This window comes from Electrophorus electricus, chromosome 6 (genome assembly GCF_013358815.1).
Source record: "Electrophorus electricus isolate fEleEle1 chromosome 6, fEleEle1.pri, whole genome shotgun sequence".
NCBI classification, from domain to species: domain Eukaryota; kingdom Metazoa; phylum Chordata; class Actinopteri; order Gymnotiformes; family Gymnotidae; genus Electrophorus; species Electrophorus electricus.
The window spans coordinates 30,556,947-30,577,438 of record NC_049540.1 but is presented as its reverse complement, the minus strand read 5'-3'; the positions used below and the strand labels follow the sequence as shown (position 1 = coordinate 30,577,438).

At 41.7% G+C, this 20,492-nt stretch overlaps 2 protein-coding genes across 4 annotated transcripts; one reads left to right on the top strand and one right to left on the bottom strand.

Annotated features, from left to right (window-relative positions):
* Positions 1-10,899: 10,899 nt before the first annotated feature.
* LOC113587445 (heart- and neural crest derivatives-expressed protein 1-like) lies at positions 10,900-12,377 on the top strand. The gene is made up of 2 exons (XM_027026110.2): positions 10,900-11,599; positions 12,061-12,377. Exons 1-2 carry the CDS (start codon positions 11,126-11,128, stop codon positions 12,157-12,159), a joined length of 573 nt encoding a protein of 190 aa, XP_026881911.1. The 5' UTR covers positions 10,900-11,125; the 3' UTR covers positions 12,160-12,377.
* Positions 12,378-14,466: 2,089 nt separating this feature from the next.
* sap30l (sap30-like) lies at positions 14,467-20,239 on the bottom strand. Of its 3 annotated transcripts, XM_035527485.1 has the most exons (5): positions 19,411-20,239; positions 18,721-18,843; positions 17,935-18,033; positions 17,130-17,207; positions 16,254-16,337 (listed from the first exon to the last, which is right to left on the bottom strand). In XM_035527485.1, exons 1-4 carry the CDS (start codon positions 19,594-19,596, stop codon positions 17,145-17,147), a joined length of 471 nt encoding a protein of 156 aa, XP_035383378.1. In that variant the 5' UTR covers positions 19,597-20,239; the 3' UTR covers positions 16,254-16,337; positions 17,130-17,144. The 3 variants fall into 3 exon arrangements, with proteins under 3 accessions (XP_026881909.1, XP_026881910.1, XP_035383378.1); XM_027026108.2 differs by lacking the exons at positions 16,254-16,337; positions 17,130-17,207 and adding an exon at positions 14,467-15,035 and having other exon boundaries at positions 19,411-20,235; XM_027026109.2 differs by lacking the exon at positions 17,130-17,207 and having other exon boundaries at positions 14,467-16,337; positions 19,411-20,230.
* Positions 20,240-20,492: the final 253 nt, after the last annotated feature.

Here is a 20,492-nt window from a genome sequence, read left to right as displayed (position 1 = left end):
ACTTTACCGAAACAAACAAAGAAACAATAGTCTAAACATAATAGTACTGACTCTCACGGTTTAATTATTATTATTTAATGTGCAGAAGACCCCCTACCTTTCTTCCTTTATGTCATAGTAAACAGTAACCCAAACACCACCCTGACAATCTCAGAGGCTCCGCTGAAAACAGCACCCTGCTTATCTCAGAGGTCCTGACACACTCAAAGCCTTGATACACAAACAGTTCCTTGGACTTTATGGCTTGTTTTTGCCCCTGACAGTAAAGTATAAACTGTAGGCCTTTATACACCCAGGTGTACGCCTTTCCAAACTATGTCCAATCAATTCAAATTGCAACAGGTGAACTCCACCTCAAACACACCTCATGGATAGTTAATCAAAGTGGAAACACCTGACTACTATTTGGAGTGCAAAGGGTCTGAATACTTTTGTGAATTAGAGATTTTTGTTTTGGGTTTTTAATGAATGCTCTCTAAAAACACATTTTGAATTTGTCAGTATATGTGATTAAGTGTAGATCGTGGTAAAAACAGCAGTTATGTGCATTCAGGATCAAATCCACAACACAGTAAGATGTGAATGCGCTGCACATGTTAATGTCTATATTATTGCAGCTATGTGACTTGTGCCCACTGAGGTTTTAGGGTTACCACTGATGTTTAACCACTACACTTACTGGGAGTAATGGACTGTTATTATTAGATAGTTTAACTAATAATAAGAACTCAGAGTAATGAATTATAGGAGCACAGAGTAAAGGATTGTTCAGGCACAGCTTCACTGGCAGGAATAGCGGGCGGGGCGGAGACCAGAAGAAAAATGTAGAGAAAGTTTATCTGACTTTGAAAGCTTGTGCTCTTGTAAATGTCTGTTGGATTCTGAAAGTGACTCATGCAAGATGGTGACAGAAGCCCAAAATGTGTGTTAAACTTTCAGATGTCACAAAGCTCAATGGAGGATCCAGGACAGAGTCTTCAGTCACCTTTACCTTCCTCACCAGTGTAAATGTTTAGTGTAGTCAGAGTAAACACATTTAATTCACTATGTCTTCATGTCTTTGGGTGACCCTGAAGGAAGCAGAAATCTATCCCTCACCTCTCTCAGTGTGGATCCAAGGAGGGAGCAGTGTGTGACAGGGAGTAGTGTGTTAGGGAGTAGTTTGTTAGGGAGTAGTGTGTGATAGGGAATAGTGCATGCTAGGGAATAGTGTGTGATAGGGAGTAGTGTGTGTTAGGGAGTAGGGTGTTAGAGAGTAGTTTGTTAGGGAGTAGTGTGTGATAGGGAATAGTGCATGTTAGGGAATAGTGTGTGATAGGGAGTAGTGTGTGTTAGGGAGTAGGGTGTTAGAGAGTAGTTTGTTAGGGAGTAGTGTGTGATAGGGAATAGTGCATGTTAGGGAATAGTGTGTGATAGGGAGTAGTGTGTGTTAGGGAGTAGGGTGTTAGAGAGTAGTTTGTTAGGGAGTAGTGTGTGATAGGGAATAGTGCATGTTAGGGAATAGTGTGTGATAGGGAGTAGTGTGTGTTAGGGAGTAGGGTGTTAGGGAGTAGGGTTTTAGGGAGTAGTGTGTTAGGGAGTAGTGTGTTAGAGAGTAGGGTTTTAGGGAGTAGTGTGTTAGAGAGTAGTGTGTTAGAGAGTAGTGTCTGATTGTGGATAGTGTTGTTAGGGAGTAGTGTGTTAGAGAGTAGTGTCTGATTGTGGATAGTGTGTTAGGGAGTAGTGTGTTAGGGAGTAGTGTGTTAGGGAGTAGGGTTTTAGGGAGTAGTGTGTTAGGGAGTAGTGTGTTAGAGAGTAGGGTTTTAGAGAGTAGGGTTTTAGGGACGTTTTGTGTTAGGCCATAGTGCACTATTACAATACCTGAGGCAAAGAAAAAGGCAGACAGCTAGAAAATATTTCAAACGAGGAACTTGTACAAGTCCTAATCCCTTTCCTGTAGGCTAACCAGCTATAAAGGCAAATATTACTTACCACGGATTATACTGGTGTCATATGAACAATCATCTAAAATGTAAACAAACCATACATATTCCTGTGTGTCTGTTTGCAGACTTAAAGGTTTTCAGTAGACATGGAGCTGATTCAGTAACAAAACAAGACACTGTAAACTAAGGAGCAGTTATTCAGAGTTATGAGTTTCAGCCCAGTGACTGAAGGGATGGTGGCTTGTAGCAGTTCCTGGTGAACGTACGTTTCTAGGGGCTTACTCCCTGCCCCATGTGCCTGAGCCAAGTTTCAGCCAGACCACTGCACCCCTTCACCACTAACCCCCCTCAGCCCCCTCCCATAACCTGCACTAATTACAGACACCTTGCAGTGCTTGCTGGAGGGCCTGTAACAAAGTTAAGGCGAGATGGAAAAACACCGATGCTGCACAGCTGGTTATTAGGATGTCATTAGAATTAGACCAATGCAAATGTGGAACAATGCCTATTTAAAGGGAGTGGGCTGCAGCAGCCACATGGGCCATGGTGTGCTTGAAGACTGAGAGACAGATTTACAACCGCCCCTTTAATGAGGTTACATCCCATTCAGCTTTCAGAATGCTTTTCAACCCTGGAGGAAACAGGAAGTTGTGAGTTTCAAAACAAGGAAAAATATATTGTGAGTGGCTTGTGTTCAACTAAGTAAACTGTGACTAACATTCAAAAACTTTATCAAAACATCACACTTTTCAATCATACTAATGTCATTTATGTTCTGATTATAGACTGTTTTTCTTTGCAAGGTCAACTTGTAATTTGAACTCTCAATAGCAAATCAAATTTGGACTTTAAATGTTATTCCTGTAGGGTTTTATGAGCTTGTAAAGAGAGCTGAAACACGGATTTGGGAAAGTTTCCTCTGAATGTGTAGTTCTTGCTGAACACTGCCTGTGCTGTGTGGGCAGGTAAAAGGTGCAGCAACACTCACTAAGTTGTGGGGTCGTCAGCCCTGTCGCTCAGCACGTGTGCTAGTGGTGAACGCGGCTGACACAAGTCCTGTGTTTCAAACGTGCTGCCACACTGATTTCTGTTTCTGCCACGGAATGTTGGGTGACAAGGAATGAGGTCAAAGTGAAATTTAATTTCGGTGAATGTGATGTAATCTACTGCTCCAGGTCATGGTGTGTTATAATCTTGTCAGGGTGTCATCAGTCCAAACTGGATGACAGGACGTCCAGTGTGGCAGCAGCTCGGAGCAGCTGTCTGGTTTAGGAGGGCTCATGCCTTGGTGTGTGCACCACACAGAACAGCAGCACAACACAAAACTGTGTAGGCAGAGACACGAGAAAAGCAACACACACACACCTGGAATGGAACAGCCCAGAATGGAACAGCTCCAAGTTCCCCCTGTGCAACTGCCCCATGAGTTGCCACAGGGCCTGGAACATCATCCACCCCACCAATGAGCAATATGAACCTCTCTCGTGAGATTTAGTCTACTCAGAGATCAATATGGACCTCTCCCATGTTGTTTCTGAATCTAAATATCATTTCAAATAAATTCAAAGTAAAACAAAAACCAGCATAAAAAGGCCATGTTGATTAACAGTACAAGCACAGTTTGTAGTACTTCCCGCTGATTTGTCAACTGGTTAGATTTGTCCACATAAACCCTAGAAGCCAGGGTTAATCTAACCTTAACCTAATCCCTAACCTGTAGACAAATTAGTAATTTATATTTATTTAATGAAAACCAATACTATCAGTATAATTACTACCAATTTATTCCTGTCTCAGGTTGACCTCACCTCACCTACCTCACCCCACTCATTCCAGTCTCCCCTCTGTCTGGAACAGGCTGGAATGTTCTGAAGCATGAAATCAGTTCATACATAATAATAAACTTAATTGTTTATGTTGCTTTTTCAAAATTTACAAATAGATCAAATACAAAGAAAAAGAAAATTTATAATAGGAAGAAAGTCCATAATTTAAATAATAAATATTATGAAAATAATAAAAGATAAAAGATTCAGAAATTTGTAAAGTTTTAAATTTAAATTATTAAATATTGTTAAAGCAATATTTAAAAAAAAAATTATTAAAACAACAAATTTCAACACTAGGGTCTACACACAGTAGAAATATTGGTACATCTATCTAATTAACATTCTTTATGTTTATTTATTCTCAAGAACTAACACAATACTACATATTTATTCTCATGCCTTCTCAGTGATCTTACAATAAGAGTTTTGATGGTGGACAGATTCGCTTCTTAATGTGTACCTACACATCTCAATATCACACACTGAATTACACTTTCATTTTAACATTAAAATATTGATTTTCTTTGAGCACTTTTGTCTGACAGGCCTCTGTTGCCACAACTGAAGCCTTATTTTAACACTCCGAATGGAGCCCTCCTGATCAGCTTTAGACAGAGTACAAAGTTTAAGGTCTTGAAGCTCAGTAATGCCCCATGATAAACAACATTATGTAATAGGCCTTTATAAATCAAACATGGGCATATTCTAAAACATCTTCATCTGTAGTACATCATAAACCTGCAACAGACTTACTTACCACTGCTAAAGTTTATGTAGCTGCAGAGTTTATATGCCCACTATGTGAAGCACAAAAAGCTTAATTCCTAGCTCCCCTCTCCCAACGGTTCAGAGCGGTTCCCCCTCCTAGTTTCAGGTAATGAGACACAGATACTCTCTGCTTTTTATTTTCATGTTGGTCTTTATAACTGCTTTTCTAGAGATGTTTTAGCAGCTGGATGGTTTGGTCCAGTGGTGGGTGTACTACAGTGTTATCATGAGGTTCTGTTCAGTCCAGTGGTTGGTGTACTACAGTGGTATTATGAGGTTTTGCAGGTGTCATTTTCTACATGCTGTTCTGGAATCTGTTTCTGTTCCTGACACAGTTTGAACGTTTTTGTTTACATTCTCTTCACATTAAAAGGAGGTTTTTCTCCTGTAGTTTTCCTGACTTTACCCCTGTGATTTATAGTGTGTATGTGAACTGTACCTGGTAGTGTAAGAACCTGTTTAAAAACAACACAGAAAACAGAATCCAAAGTGCTTGCCACCAAACAACAGTAAAAACCAGAATGCTTTTGAAAGCTCTTTAACTGTATCTGTAAAAGGAAAACAAAGCACACAGAACATTCCATCATCAAAGTAATAAATCTTGTTTCTAGTGATATCCATGCAAACATGAGCAACATGTTTAGACTTTTCTCTTGAATATAATTTTAATTTGTTAGACTAAAAGTCAAATTTGTTGTCTTAAGGATATGGTGTATGTATTAAACCACTTAAATGAGACCTAACAGTGTACAATTTCAAAGGAATAATTATTGTGTCATTACAAGTGCTGAAGTCCTGATATAAAATAGAATTAAATAGAATGCTGTTTGAATAACTATTCAAGTACTTTTTGATGTAATATCTTCTCATGGTTTCTCCTACCACTGCTATGCTGATGACACTCAATTATTTCTTTCTTTTCCACCCTCTGACATGCAGGTCTCCAGACGTATCTCAGTATGCTTGACTGACTGCATCATGGATGACAGCCCACCACTTGAAGCTCAACCCCAGTAAAACTGAGCTTCTGTTCATCCCAGGTACTCTCAGCCCTTACCATGACCTCACTGTTTCCTTTGAGAACTCCCTGGTATCACCATCCAAAGCTGCCCGTAGCCTGGGCACAACTTTGGACAATCAGTTGTCGTTCTCAACTCATGTTTCTAATCTAACCTGGTCTTGCAGATTCCTCCTTTGTAACATATGAAGGATTTGACCCTTTCTTTCGCAGGAAGCTACCCAGGTGCTTGTGCAGTCTCTTGTGATCTCAAAGCTAGACTACTGCTGCACTCCATTCATTGGCTGTATGCACCTGTAGCTGCATGCATCAGATTTAAAACTTTGATGCTTGCCTACAAATCCAAAAATGGACCAGCCTCTTCATACATGAGGTCAGTGGTCAAAGCCTGATCTGTACCTCGAGTACTTTGAACCTCAAGTATAGCTCGGCTTGAAATACCTTGCTTCAGGTCTCATGGACGACAAGCATCAAGACTATTTTCTGTCTTGGCTCCAAGATGGTGGAATGAACTCCCGCTTGCTGTCCGGACAGCAGAGTCCCTTGCAGTCTTCAAACACAGACTGAAGACCCGTCTATTTGCAGAATATTTAAAGGACAACTGACACTGCTCCCTTATTGACTGACTAATTTAATACTTATTGTAGGGCATTATTTATGCTTTTTAACAAACTCTAGCACTTATTGTTTATAGTACTTATCATTGTTTAAGATAGACCTTATGTATTGTGCACTTCTAGGTATCAGCATTCATCCCTATATTCTACAGTATTCTAGTTCATTGGTATGTTTAATTCTAACCTACTATACTGTACTTGGATATATTCTATGAGTAAATGACAAAGCACTTTTGTAAGTTGCTCTGGATAAGAGCGTCTGCTAAATGCCGTAAATGTAAATGTACTTTTGTTGATCAGCTCCATGGTACCAATTAAGAAAAACAAAATGACAAATACATCACTACACCAGTACACCAACACGCCAGACATATTTCTTTTCAGTCCTGCACTACAGTCCAGAACAAACACACACAGCTAGGAGAATGAACTGAGTGCTGAGTATGGACCTTACAGTAGATGTCACATCTCTTCTAGCAGTCAAGGTTAACCCTGACGCTGACCCTAAACTACAGATTAGGTCATGTTATAATTTCAAGATTAATCTACAGACAATCTATTAATCTACAGACAAAATGATGTATATTCAGGTGAAGAATTCTTAAAGCTCAGTGGGCCATTTGTTTTATAAATTCAGACAATAATGCTGTAAATGAAATGTACTCCATGGGCCTCCCCCACAGTGTGTATGTATATGTGTGTATATGTGTGATAAGATTCCTTTATTGATCCCCATAGGGGAATTCGAGTGATAGAGCAGCTCCAGCACAGAATAAATGGAGTTAAAAGTAGAACTACAATAAAATAAGTAAAAATAAAAACTATAGGGTCCATTACTATATTAAAGACAGTTGCCCCAGTATCACCCCATCCCCTAGTGATACACACTGACTAGTGATATTGAGCATAATGAAAGTGACAGTGTGAAATAGAAAAAACAGAATAAACAATATATACACATGCACATGCCATGTAATGATTAACAAAAGGTCTAGTGCAATAGAAGTGGGAGAAAGAGACTCAAGTTATTGTATGAGGAGAGTGCTGGACAGCATGAGGACAGATTGTCCTCAGATATTGTTGTATCGTCTGATTGCAGACAGACTGTGTCTTCAGCTATTGTTATATAGTCTGATTGCAGACAGTGTCTTCAGATATTGTTGTATAGTCTGATTGCAGTTTATTGGACACATTGAAAGACCTCAGCCTCCTCAGCCAGACCAGCCTACTCTGTCCGTTCCTGTAGAGGACATCATTGTTATCTGTCCAGTCTAGTTTGCTTATCTGTACTCCAAGGTACTTATAGGAGACCACCGTCTCTACTTCCACCCTGTGAATGAAAACAGGGACAGGGGAGCTTCTGTTTATCTGATAATTTACTATAATCTCTTTGGTTTTACTGATGTTACGTTTCAGATGATTTTATGGCATCACGTTATGAAGACCTCAATCAAACCTCTGTACTCCTCCTCATTGTCCATGGTGATGTATCCAACAATGGAGCAGTCATCAGTAAAAAGTATTAAAGTGTTAAAGTGTGTATAACAATAAAACACATCATTATGAGGGTCACAGAGAAGTCAGCCTTTTATCAGAGTCATAGCCAGTCAGGAAAAGAAATAAAACCAAAATGACTGCTTTAAAAAAGACTTTTCACTTTTCATCAAGAGCAGCAATTATCTCAATGTACGGTTTGATAAAACATTAATGTCCTCCCTAGCAGTAAAAAAAAACATTACTTTTGCTGTAACATAATCATCCCCAGACATTCCTACTGAGTTCCCAGGCTAGACTGCTACTCACCAGCATTTCCCGCATCCTAACTCTCAAAAGTCTGTCCATCTGTCCCTGTAAATGTGCCAGTCAGGCTAGTGGGCAGGACACAGCAGCATAAATGTCAGATGCTGGGCTGTGTGTGTGTGTGTGTGTGTGTGTGTGTGTGTAGACGCTGTGCTGTATGTGTGTATGTGTGTGTGTATGTGTGTGTCTGTGTGTGTGGACGCTGGGCTGTGTGTGTGTGTGTCTGTGTGTGGACACTGAGCTGTATGTGTGCATGTGTGTGTGTGTGTAGATGCTGGGCTGTATGTGTGTGTGTGTGTGTGTGTGTGGACGCTGGGGTGTATGTGTGTATGTGTGTGTAGATGCTGGGTTGTATGTGTGTATGTGTGTATGTGTGTATGTGGACGCTGGGCTGTATGTGTGTGTGTGTGTGTGTGTGTGTGTGTGTGTGTAGACGCTGGGCTGTAGGTGTGTGTGTGTGTGTGTGTGTGTGTGTGTGTGTGTGGACGCTGGGCTGTATGTGTGTATGTGTGTGTGTGTGTGTGTGTGTGTGTGTAGACGCTGGGCTGTATGTGTGTGTGTGTATGTGTGTGTAGATGCTGGGCTGTATGTGTGTGTGTGTGTGTGTGTGTGTGTGTGTGTAGATGCTGGGCTGTATGTGTGTGTGTGTGTGTGTGTGTGTGTGTGTGTGTGTGTGTGTGTGTGTGTGTGTGTGTGTGTATGTGTGTGGGTTGCTGCGGGTCTACCAGCCACTGCTGTCCCCATACACAGAAAATAAATCAGTGGACCAGGACAGCTAGGACTTATGAAGCACTCGTCCCCACAGTAAATACAGGCAGGCAGCCCCCAACCACACACACCTCAGCGGCATTCCACACAGACCTCTTATCTTTACTGGGGCTGATAGCAAGAGGGGGAGAGTCATGGGAGGCAATAATATGAGAGAAAGAGAGAGAGAGAGAGAGAGAGAGAGAGAGAAAGAGAGATTGGGGAGGAAGGGAGAGCGGCTATGAGTTTAAAAGATCTATTTAACCTGTATGACATGCTGCCATTACTGGAGTAGTAGGAAAATAAATGGGTACATTAAACTGTAGAACTCAATGAGACTGTACAGCCAACACAAGTGCAAATATTCCTGAACTTATGAGGAGGTTCACACATTTAACAGGTTTAACAGGACATCCCAAGACACCAAATAAATACACAAACAAACAAAAAGAAGACATTCTGGAGGGAACCAAAGCATTCTTCACTCCTTATAGCTGGATCCTTAAACACACACTCCTTAAACACCTGCTCCTTAAATACTCTTTAGGTCTCAACAAGGAGCACACTGTTTTTTACTCTAAACTGCCACAGACATGTCCTGTCTTACTTTGCTCAAACTAGATGCTCATTAGAGTGTGTCAGTGTGTCATGGAGAATATGGTGCAAGGTATTACATTTTATTTCAGGTACAGAGTGTATTTAGTGTATTTAATGACCAGAGGGTGTAAAAGATCTTGTAACAACTGCTATGTAGTTGAAAGAATTACATCACTCGCAGAGCTTAGATAATGTATACCAAATATACCAGCAGATAAAAATGTTTGACAGCTTTATACATTTAAAAATAAGTGAATATCTGCTGCAAAGGATTGCAAAGCCTCCCTTAGCTTACCTTAGCTTACCTAGTCCAGCGAAGTCCAGTACTACAAGGCTAATAGCTGAGTAATAAAGATCCCTCGAAGAAAAGGGCCCATGCACCACCAGACAAATCATTAATCGCTAATTGTAGAAGTTTCTTAATGACGATTTTTCTTAAGGTCACGGAGTGTAATGGAACCATGTTCTAGAGTGAGGGATGGAGATTCAACACCAACATTGAGGGAACCTGAGCTTCTTCCATGTGGCCCTCGCCACCGTAGATGCTGAGATACCGCTCAACTTGGTCACATGCAGTCAGTCCAGCTATGTTTTCACTCTATCGGTCTAAAGGAAATGGGTATTTCATCAATCTACGTTTAAATTATTAAATATACAACAAATGCATTTTGGAACACACCTTTAATCAAACGGTTAAGATAACAATTTGATAAATGACAAATGAACATGTTACGCCTGCTCTTACTACACGTATGCTCGTGGTTAAAACAAGTTTAGCATATTTATCCAAAACCTGAATATGTGAATACCGCACAGAAACGGACCTATACATCTTAATCATAAACTAAACATCATTTTTTGAAGCGTATTATTTCTTACGGCCATAAAAAATCTCACAGGGTATTTTTATGAATCCTTCAAGATCCTTCTTAAATGCAATAAACAATAATATTGTTTGTTATGTCTAAATATTATAGCCTATTAACATATTATTCATTTATTTATTGACAATTACTGATAAGGAAACATTTTTCTTATTGTTTCATTTTATAAAATCAGAATGTCTAGTGTGACTAAAAAATTAGAGAAGAGTGTTTCGGTGTAGGAAACAAGCGCGCGCGCGCGCGCACACACACACACACACACAGAACAGCTTCCCTAAATGACACATAGCCTATGTAACACTGGCGAAACGACGAAAACATAACGGATTATTCCAATATATAGCAAGATGTAAGAGGCACTGAGTTGATGCGTCAGATATCTCACATCCGTTAATGAAAAAACGAAAAAGGAAAACGAATTGTGACACCGGCTGGATTGAAAACATACAAACTCACCACACCAACGACTGTACTGAAATAGTCACAAAACCATACCTTCTCATACAGTGACTGCTGTGAAATAAGACACTGTAACCCTGCTGAAGGGTAAAACGTAGTCAGTATCCTGGGTGCAGACCTGTGACCGGATCTCCTCACTACAACATGACATTGAGCTGAAATCTCCACCCTATCGCACGAGCACTTGTAGCCATTGGCTCGGAGGTCGTTAAGCGCCCGTCACCCCGCGCGGCACACACACCGGGCCCGGGACACTGCACGATCCGCGCTGGGAGCGGGACACACACGCCTGTTCTTTGGGCCAGCTGGATTCTGTCGGGAAACTCTTAGTGATAGTGATGCCAAAAGGGTCTTGTAGCCAAAACTGTTTGCACAATGTAGAAGTATATCTTTTAAAAATATAGTCGCAGTAAGAGAAAGCGAGATTTCCTTTGACTGAAGCCTCCTTTAAGCGCGCGCGGAGACAGTCGCCCTTGCAAAAATGAATCTTATTGGAAGTTACCAGCATTATCGTCTGATGCGCGAAGCTTTCCCATTAGTGCCACGGTGTCATCAAGATAAGCCTTATTTTCAGAGCTGGCTTGTAAATCATTCAGAAATCCCAGCGGAATTCCAGTTACAAACTTCTTACTCTGCTGAAGTCGGATCTCCCGGTCCGGTCCGTGCCAGTCCCGCCGAGTTGTTCTCGTCAAGGATGGGGAAGCGAAGAGCTCCGGGCCCGAAGAAGGAGCGGCGAAGGACCGAGAGCATCAACACGGCCTTCGCGGAGCTGCGCGGGTGCATCCCTAACGTCCCCGCGGACACCAAGCTGTCAAAGATCAAAACGCTACGGCTGGCCACGAGCTATATCGCGTACCTCACAGACGTGCTGGCGCAAGACTCCGCGGGAGCGGAAGAATTCAGCGCTGAATTTAAGACATTTGACAGTAGAAATCTGAAGAGGAAACGGGAAATGGTAAGGTACAATTCATTTAAATACTTATAATTAGATTTATTTTAAGAATGCATCAACATCCCGCACGAAAGTCGTCAACCGCTTTAGAGCAGCTTCAGTAAATGTGTAGCAGGGTTGCACAATGGAAAAAGTGAAGTGTCCACGGAGCAAATAATACTGAAGCGTCCCGCTCATCCTGTGCCACCACAGGGCACCTTCCCATCCACACTGCAGTGAGGAGCTACAATCACATTTAAGAGGAACACACAGTCACTTAAATCATGAAACAACATGACGTGGGCGCTGACCCATATAGGACACATTCAGAGGTAATATGGACCGGCAGAGGAAGCAGGTCATATATAAAATAGAAGCCCAGTTATCAGATCCACTGCAATGCAAACCATAAGTTGCTAAAACGGTTCAAACTATACTAGCCTTTATGTTAAAGTTGTCATCATAATTAAAACGGGGTTTTACAGAACGAAGGCCAGCAGGAGTCTTTAGGACACGAGAGGAAGAGGAGCGGGAGGTCGGGATGGCCGCAGCACGTCTGGGCTCTGGAACTCAGCCCGGGGTGAGCCGGGGCGAGCAGGAGCGAGCAGGAGCGCAATGTTGGATCAGACGTGGACTCAGATGAAGATGTGTGTATGAACAACTTGTTTTGACTTTTGGATCATATTCTCTCAGATATTTAATTGGATAAAAGGTAAATGTGAGCACTGTTGGAATGTTTTCCCTGATCAGCGATCATATATTAATTTTGAAAATCTACCTCAAGGAGTCCGCCAGGACCAGTTGGAGCGAACTGAAATCAAAGCTGCCATATTTGCGATGTCACATTCTGACTGATTTACTACAAAATTAATAACAATTTAATAAATTATTTCTGAGAAATTCGGAAATATAATTGTTGACTGTTTCCTCTTATTAATATGCGAGTAATTCAAAGTGATTATCGCCACTGGCCCCGTGAGAAACACCTAGTTTTCTCATTTAAGCAGTACCTACCAGTTGTAAGTAAACGTGTGTGAAAGTAGGTATCCTATCCCTGTGCCCTACAGTCTATAATCTGCAGTTTCTGCTCTAATCCGAGAACACCCTTATGTAGTCGACGTAATGTACTCGTCGTATGTTACTTAGAAAGGCGATTTAGCAGCCATCAAATAGAGAAAATAATTCTTACGGATACTTTTGTAAGATTAGGCAATTAAACTCAACCAGTAATTTATATCACCAGATCTTTTTAAAACAAATTCTAAAATGTCATATAATTCAATTTAAAATGGCCAATTTAGGCACAGCCCGTATACACATAAAAACAATAATGTCACCATCTGAAACGTCTGCACCAATTAAAACATCAGCATGTCACAGTAAATTATAGACTTCCACTCGACATTCATACAACAAATGTCAATCTCAGATCCATTTTGGTCTGTATTTCAAAAATACCTGGAGTTGCTACCATTACTCCTACCCAACTCCAGAAAGCTCATCAGTTCGCCAAAGCACCTTCACATTAAGATAAAGAGCTCACAAAGGTTAAACACTGTCAATTTAACTGGGAAGGTCTGCTGGTCATTTACTCACTGTAAAGACTAATATTCACCATTAATAACTGATGGAAAATGAAGAAATAATTCTGAAACTGTTTGGACTTCAGGCTCATTGGTCGTACCACTGTAATGAACAGTGTAAAAGGTTTTAACGTTAAAAAGGATCCTTGCTGCCTTAACATTTCGAGGTAAATTAACTTCAAGTAAATTAACTCTTACCCAATTAACTCAAACATTTAAGGCTAAAATCAACCTAATGCACTCATAATTTAAAGGCAAAAATAAACAATTTAAAAGATTTGGATAGTAACATGTTTAGTCTGTATATTGTATAATTTATAATGACAGTGTCTCTGAAGACAAACCTTGAAGAAGACATTACCTGGCTTCTTTAACTAGGTTCTTATTGCAATGAAGTCAGTCATTAGCAGTGACTTAAGTGTCAGAGGTGACGAGGGGAGCTGAAGCACACACGCTGCACTTACACCACCAACATTCAGAGAGAGAATATTTGGTGCATATCCACCTTATTCACCCTTAACATACCACACTGGAGGCGTCGGACATTGCAGCTTTTGTCCAGTATGGTTACTCACAGTGCTTTTAGCAGAACGTATCCCCAGGAAACCTGTTCAATTCTGTAACAAACCTGTACAAGAAAATCAAACAAAGAAAACAAAGAGAAAATAAATTCTCCTTTGCCTGAAGTGTGCTGTATCTGTGAAAGGTGGAGGAAGAGGTACAGGCATGATGAGTTGCCACCAGATCTTTCTCACTGACGTTGCAGAATGAGCCGATGTCTGCACATAAACGACGTCGGCCCAGATTCAATCCACTTTAAACGTCACTGGGCAGGACATACGTACACCAAAAACATGCTGACCTGGGAACAGTCCTGTCAGGCTTAAACACTGGGAAATTACTGTTTGGAAAATCATTGAATCTGTCTAGATGAGGTGAACAATGTTTCTCTTCCAAAGTGCTGGACTACAGAATCGACAAAAGTCTGGACGTCTGCAATCTGCTTTAATCTGTTCAGAGTTCACCGCTCTACAGAGAAAAGGTTCAGGATTGATAACATTTAAATATACATCCGCATCACTCAAATCAGTGACGCAAAATCAAGGAGCAGCTTTCATGAGAAAATCTTTTTCACAGTCAACTAAAAAAAAAGTTCTTAACAGTTCTGGTCTGAAGCGCTTTTGTGTACTGCCAGTATTAACCTGTTTTATCAGCACCCCCTGGTGGCTACTTGGAGTATTAAGTACTGGAAAACGTTTATTGGAAAATAAACTCCACCATCTGAAGGGAAAAAAAATGACAAAGGTGTCTGATGTATACTGTTTATTAAAAGCAATATGCAGTTGTCTGTTTTATCTAATACAACAAATCCCTAAAGTGAATGAATAAACAAACAAAACACCAAAACGCAGGAGAACCCTACATGATACAAACTTACAGAAACCTAAAGAGCAATTCAGATGCTATGAAATAAAGAAAACTGCAAACGGTGTGCACATTACACGCAGGCTTACGCCACAGCCCTGCTGGGGACAGAGGGCACATACTACAAGTCACTTTACACAAGGACCATTAGGAAGTCGTCCAATCAGCTCATCTTCAATGGCAGGAAGCACTAACACCTTCTAATAATCCTCCAGAATTTCTGCCCCTGCAAATTCCTTAACTCTCTGTGAGCCCAACATGCCTGCAGGTGGTGCCACAGCAGCTCAGGGCTCAGTATGTGCTTCCCTGGCACTGGTGCTGGAGCTGCTGTAGGGCCAGGTGGGCGTAGCTGATGGAGCCAGTACACTCTCCCGCACACACCGGCAGGTTGGGGGGGTGTGTGTGAAAGGGACACTTTCTAACCTTGGGACTGGACACATCACTGAAGGTGCCTAAGATGTCACAGAATCAATTTCCTCATTACTTAATAATAATAATAATAATAATAATAATAATAATAATAATAATAATAACAATAATAATAATAATAAAAAAAACAATGACGACGTATTGTACTATTATGATTTTGGATGGTCAAATATGGACTTCATGATGGCTAATAAGATCCCAGGTAACCAAAATGTCTGCATGGATGTTTACATCATGTCTGAGGATGGTGTTTCCAGGTAAGGCTTCATAAGGGCAGCAGTAATACTGTGGTTATTGCTGCAGTGAGACACCAGTGGAGATGGGAGAATGTCTGAACTGCTCAGGCTGCACGCAGCCGCCACAACAACACACGAGTGCTGAGGAGCCATGATGTCAGGTGGTCTGGGATGGACGGGCGTGTCTATAGGTTAATTCAAAAATAGTTCACTTAAAACAACAAATGGAGACTTGACGACATAGGAATGGTTTTTAGTATAACTAAAATAGATTAAAACTTTTTTTTTTTTTTTTTTTAAATCTTTCAGACAAATGATACTCCCCTGCTTTAAACCTACTTAGAGAGAAAGAAGGCGATCATGAGGATGGACACATCACAAGGGGAGGAGCTAACAGTGAAAGAACTGTCATACAGACATATAATGGCTAGATCACCAGGTGCAGCTGCTTGGTGTGTGTGGGTGTGTGTGTGTGTGTGGTGTTAGCACAGGGATCACTCATCTACTACACCCACAGAGCTGAGCACGACCTACAGCCTCATCACCATGACGACAACACACTGTTCTTAGCACTCACACCAACACCGCACACAAGCCAGAGAAACGGTGGGAGAGAAAACATAGCCAGCATGTCCACTGGTTGTGCACACAATGTTTTCACCGAGAAACACAGGCTGTGTGTTTTCTTTATAATTTACAGGTTTGGCACACAAGCTGAAGTTGTTAACAGTCGCTTCAAGACATGACATATTCCAAAGCACTTTATGGTAGTAACACTAGAGAACCCTCCTCCCCGAGATGGGATTACTCCTGTATGTGTAAATATGTAAGTATACTCCCATTAATCTCTTTACCCTGCTGACATGTGAGCAGTCTTTAAGAACCACAGCATGGCATAGCAGAGACAGGTCCACTGGGGGGGGGGGGGGGGGGGCACTTCTGAGCACTGAAGTGGGGACCTTATTCCAGCTGTTTGCTTCCATCGGATTTCTGGTCCAGTCGGCTCTTACTGCTCTTCACCATATAAATAAAGTACGTCAGAGTTTCCTTCTCATTCACTGGAATGTTCCGGAAATGACGGCTGACAGTCTAAAACAAACAAGCCAAAAAAAAAAAAAATTAAAAAAAAATCAATCAATCAATTAGTAGAAACAGGGAACAGAAGAAGGATCTCACGCATGTACACACACTCACGCATAGCTGAGGGCATGTGTGAAGGTGATACAGTAACTTTCAGTGATTTCTAACCAATGTTGGTCCTGACATCACTGTAAACACACCTGCATTGTTAAGCCCCACCCCTTTTTTTTTTTTTTTACTTTTGTCTTTAAACCTTGCAGAGCCCAGGCTGTGGGAACCCTGGGACTGTTAGCGCAAGGTTCCTGGGCCTTCCCGAGTTCAGCCGAGTAGGGCTGCATGCTCAGGACTAATTGGACAGACTTGTTGACGTCTACTTTATTAATGAGGTGCTACTCTCATTAACATGGCTGTTCCCGCAGGGCAGGGAAACGGGAAAGGACTGGGTTACCTCTCAGCTGCTGACGAACACCGAGCTAGCCACAATATAGCAGGGGTGCACACAGCCACTATATCATTTAAATGAATGCAGTTGAACTCAATTACCAGACTCTATTAAGTGAGGGTTAAGCTCAGGAGGTTCTGAACTACCCTACCTCCAGGAGCAAAACAGGCTTTTTACTTCTCTATTAGTTCTTCATGTTTCAATAAAAGTAGGTTACCATGGAGATGGAGGTGAGAAAGAACTGGTGGAAAAGTTAGGGGACATTAAAATCTTGAAGTAGGTAAGGAGCAATGCTTCAGAGAAAACAAGACAACAGAATCTTTAAAATATAGCAGTAAAACCAACCAGTTTCAACATACCAAACATATGCTGTGTTAGTTTATTAATCCTGAAATGTGAAGAGATGCTCGGTGCACAGAAGCAGAAATGCGGTGTCCCTGTGTAGACAGCAGAGAGCCCTGTGTAACACGTGTGGGTGGATATCAAACATGTGGCCATTTGTATAATGCGTATGGCTACATGTAATGTAATGCATGTGGCCATGTGTAATGTGTGTGAATCACATGTGGCGTGTATAATGCATGTAGTCTTGAGTAGTGCATGTGGCTTAGATTTACAGAATGTGGAGGTGCCGTACAGAAGCACTTTGTGCTCTCTATCAAACATATATCCTCATGTCAGAACAGGTACATCAGCGTTTTACTGACTCAGACAGCCTGTGATATTGGACAGCGAGGAAAGTTCAGGCAGGACAGAGAAGTCTTTAAGTCTGTCTTCTTTGTGTCCTGAGGGTCAGTGGTTCAAGTCGAGCAGTACTAAAGGCTGGAAGGCAGCGTGGTGCAGAATGGAGTTTGATTTGAGCCTTTAGGTGTGTGGGAGCTGGGCCAGTCACAGCTTTGCCTGTAAGCCACTACAGGGAGCTGTGCAGGTGCATTCTGGATGAGCTATACAAGTCTAATGGCACAGATGAAACATTCTTCCAAGAGTGACATGACAAGGGACTACAGAAGCACCTGACTGGCGTCCATGGAGAGACATGGGCAGACACAGATGGAGTGGCTGTCTGTAGTGTGCGTGCGTGTGTGTGTGTGTGTGTGTGAGAAATGTGGCTGTGTGTATTGAGTGTGTGTGTGTGTAGCGTGTGTAAGGTGGCTGTGAGCATACCTCTGCCAGCTGAGCTTTGTTGAGTCCAGGTCGGGTCTGGATCTTATAGTGGCGTTTATAACGCCTGAGTGTGTTCACCTGGAGCTGGAACAGGTCCACCTAGGAAAGCAACACGAGGTTCAGCTCATCCGAATACAAAATGTGCCAGAGAATCGCTGCCACTTTTAAAGTGACAATTAAACTGTTGGCAGACAGAGGTAGAGCTGATCTGCTACTCATGCAGACAGAAGATACATTTCACCCTGAAATATGGAAGTTTGTGGAAGTTTCATGTCTGAAATTCCCAAATCTTCTGCGACAGGATGAATTGCATCCAACAAACTTGAAGGTCCTCATCTTCTGTCCACTGAACTGGGCAAACTGGGATAAATGTGGAAATGTGAGGAAGTGTGTGAAACGTTCAGCAGCAAAACACCTACAGAAAGCGCTGGAAACAATGAACTCCAACTGCATTAGTCAAACTAACGGGGCTGATGCTTATACGATGGTTAATTACCTTTCTTGGTTGTCAGCACTCTGAACAATTTTATAACTTTATAACTTCACCCTGAGGGTTAGGTATCCCACCTTAAACAGCTTTAGATTCCCATTAGCAGAACGTGGAAGAGGAAATCTTAAGAGGATGGATGGGTATTGGACCCAGACTGGTACTGGACTCAGACTTGGTGAATGGCAGAACTTTGTTTGGCTGATCCAGACATGTTCTGACGTCAGTAGTTACTGTTCTACTGGCCACTCCTGCGTGTGTAAGAATGCACGCAGGGGCAGCAGAGCCAGGCCTGATACCTCTGGGACTTCCACATCATGGTCAGGAGATTCACCACCGTCATCACTTGTTTTCCTCTTTCGTTTGTTGCGGACACTCTGAATGAAGTTCTTGTGGAAGTCACAGATATACAAGTGTCGCACCTGTAACAAAGAACCAGTTCATTCATTACAGATTATATTTTCTGCACACTTTATGAGATTGCATGAGATATAATTGAGATTTTATATATATAGCGAAAAGGTCATGACCAAGACCAACCGACATCTCGCACTGACTGCATTCATCATGAACTGTGCCCGCCACTCAGAAAACAACCAGCAAAAGTCTGATTCATAAGAAGGGCTGCAATCATGTGTACACTTGTCCAGCATGCTAGCAAGCAATATTGTGAACAATATTCCCAACAATAATTCAATTTCATTATGATGTTCTAAGAGCTTGAAGCTCCTAACAGTGCGGCAAAATATGACTGCTGAGATGCTTGTTAAATAGCTCACTTACTGCACTGGTGGAGGCAAATCACTAGGCGTGTGTGTTTTAAAGCAGCTTTAGATGTTAGTGCTGATTATGTAGTAATGCACATGTACAACAAAAAATGCACTTTTACAAACACAGTTATCATCATTAATACTATTATTATTATTATTATTATTATTATTATTATTATTATTAATACTAGAATCTACTATATTACTAAACACACTCACACTCTTGTCGATGTCGAGTTTAAGTTTCTTCTGAGAGATGCTCTTCTGGATCCTCTTGCTGAAGGAGGCGTTCCCGGCGGAGCGGCCGCACCGTTCACCGTCTTCAATCAGACAGCAGCTCTGCCCGTAAAACGGCGGCGCGGGCGGCCCGTCGTGGCTGTCCTCCTCCGTGCTGAACCCGTTCATGGTGTCCGACGTGCTAAAGAACGGTAACGACTGCAGTCCCGTAACGTTTGTCTCTCTGAACTACAGCTTTTACCGCCGGTACCGGGTTACTGCGCCGCTCTACACACACCGTTAGCGAGGTTAGCTAACGCTAACAGGGCTGCCGGTAACACCGACACCGGCCACAGCAGCAATGGATCTCAAACCCAGCAAAATGAACACACAGAAGCGTTGTACTGCGGTTATTTATCTAATGTAGTACTGAAGTTAGTTAATCCAAACCCAGTAATCAGTGAGCTCGAGCTGAACCACCTAGGTTAGGCTAAGCTAAGATAAGATAGGCTAACTCACTAGACAGCAGAGGAAATTCCTCAACTCAGTCGTAGACAACACGAACTACTTTTCTGCCTGTAACCGACACATTTAGACATAACAGAGTGCTATTTCGTCTCCTTACTCCGAACGCTGATGTTAGTTTGGAGGTTTAGTTTTAAATCGCAACATTTATTTAAATACGAACTGCGAAGCGACTATCGTGGTCAACTTGTACAATGTCCTGCAAGCGCAGCGGAAGTTCTCTAGCTGTGCCGTGATTGGTCCGTTTCTGCTGAAGGCGGGTACTTGCGTTGTTTCCTTGTGTTTTGGTTGGGTATTTTAGGTGTCATTCGATCCGCAATACTTCCTTATTCTCTATGTTTATGAAAAGCCTCTGGCTTCAGTCGACAAATATATACTGTTGAAAACATGAACGCGTAAATTATTAATGAAAATACAAAATATGTCAGAACACGAATGTCTTTAAACGTAATCAATATTATTTTACTTAAACATGTAGCTAGAAATGTAGTATTCAGGCAAAAAATAATTTGACGCATTTGCCACAAATAAATACGGGAAAAGAATAAGGCATTCAGAGC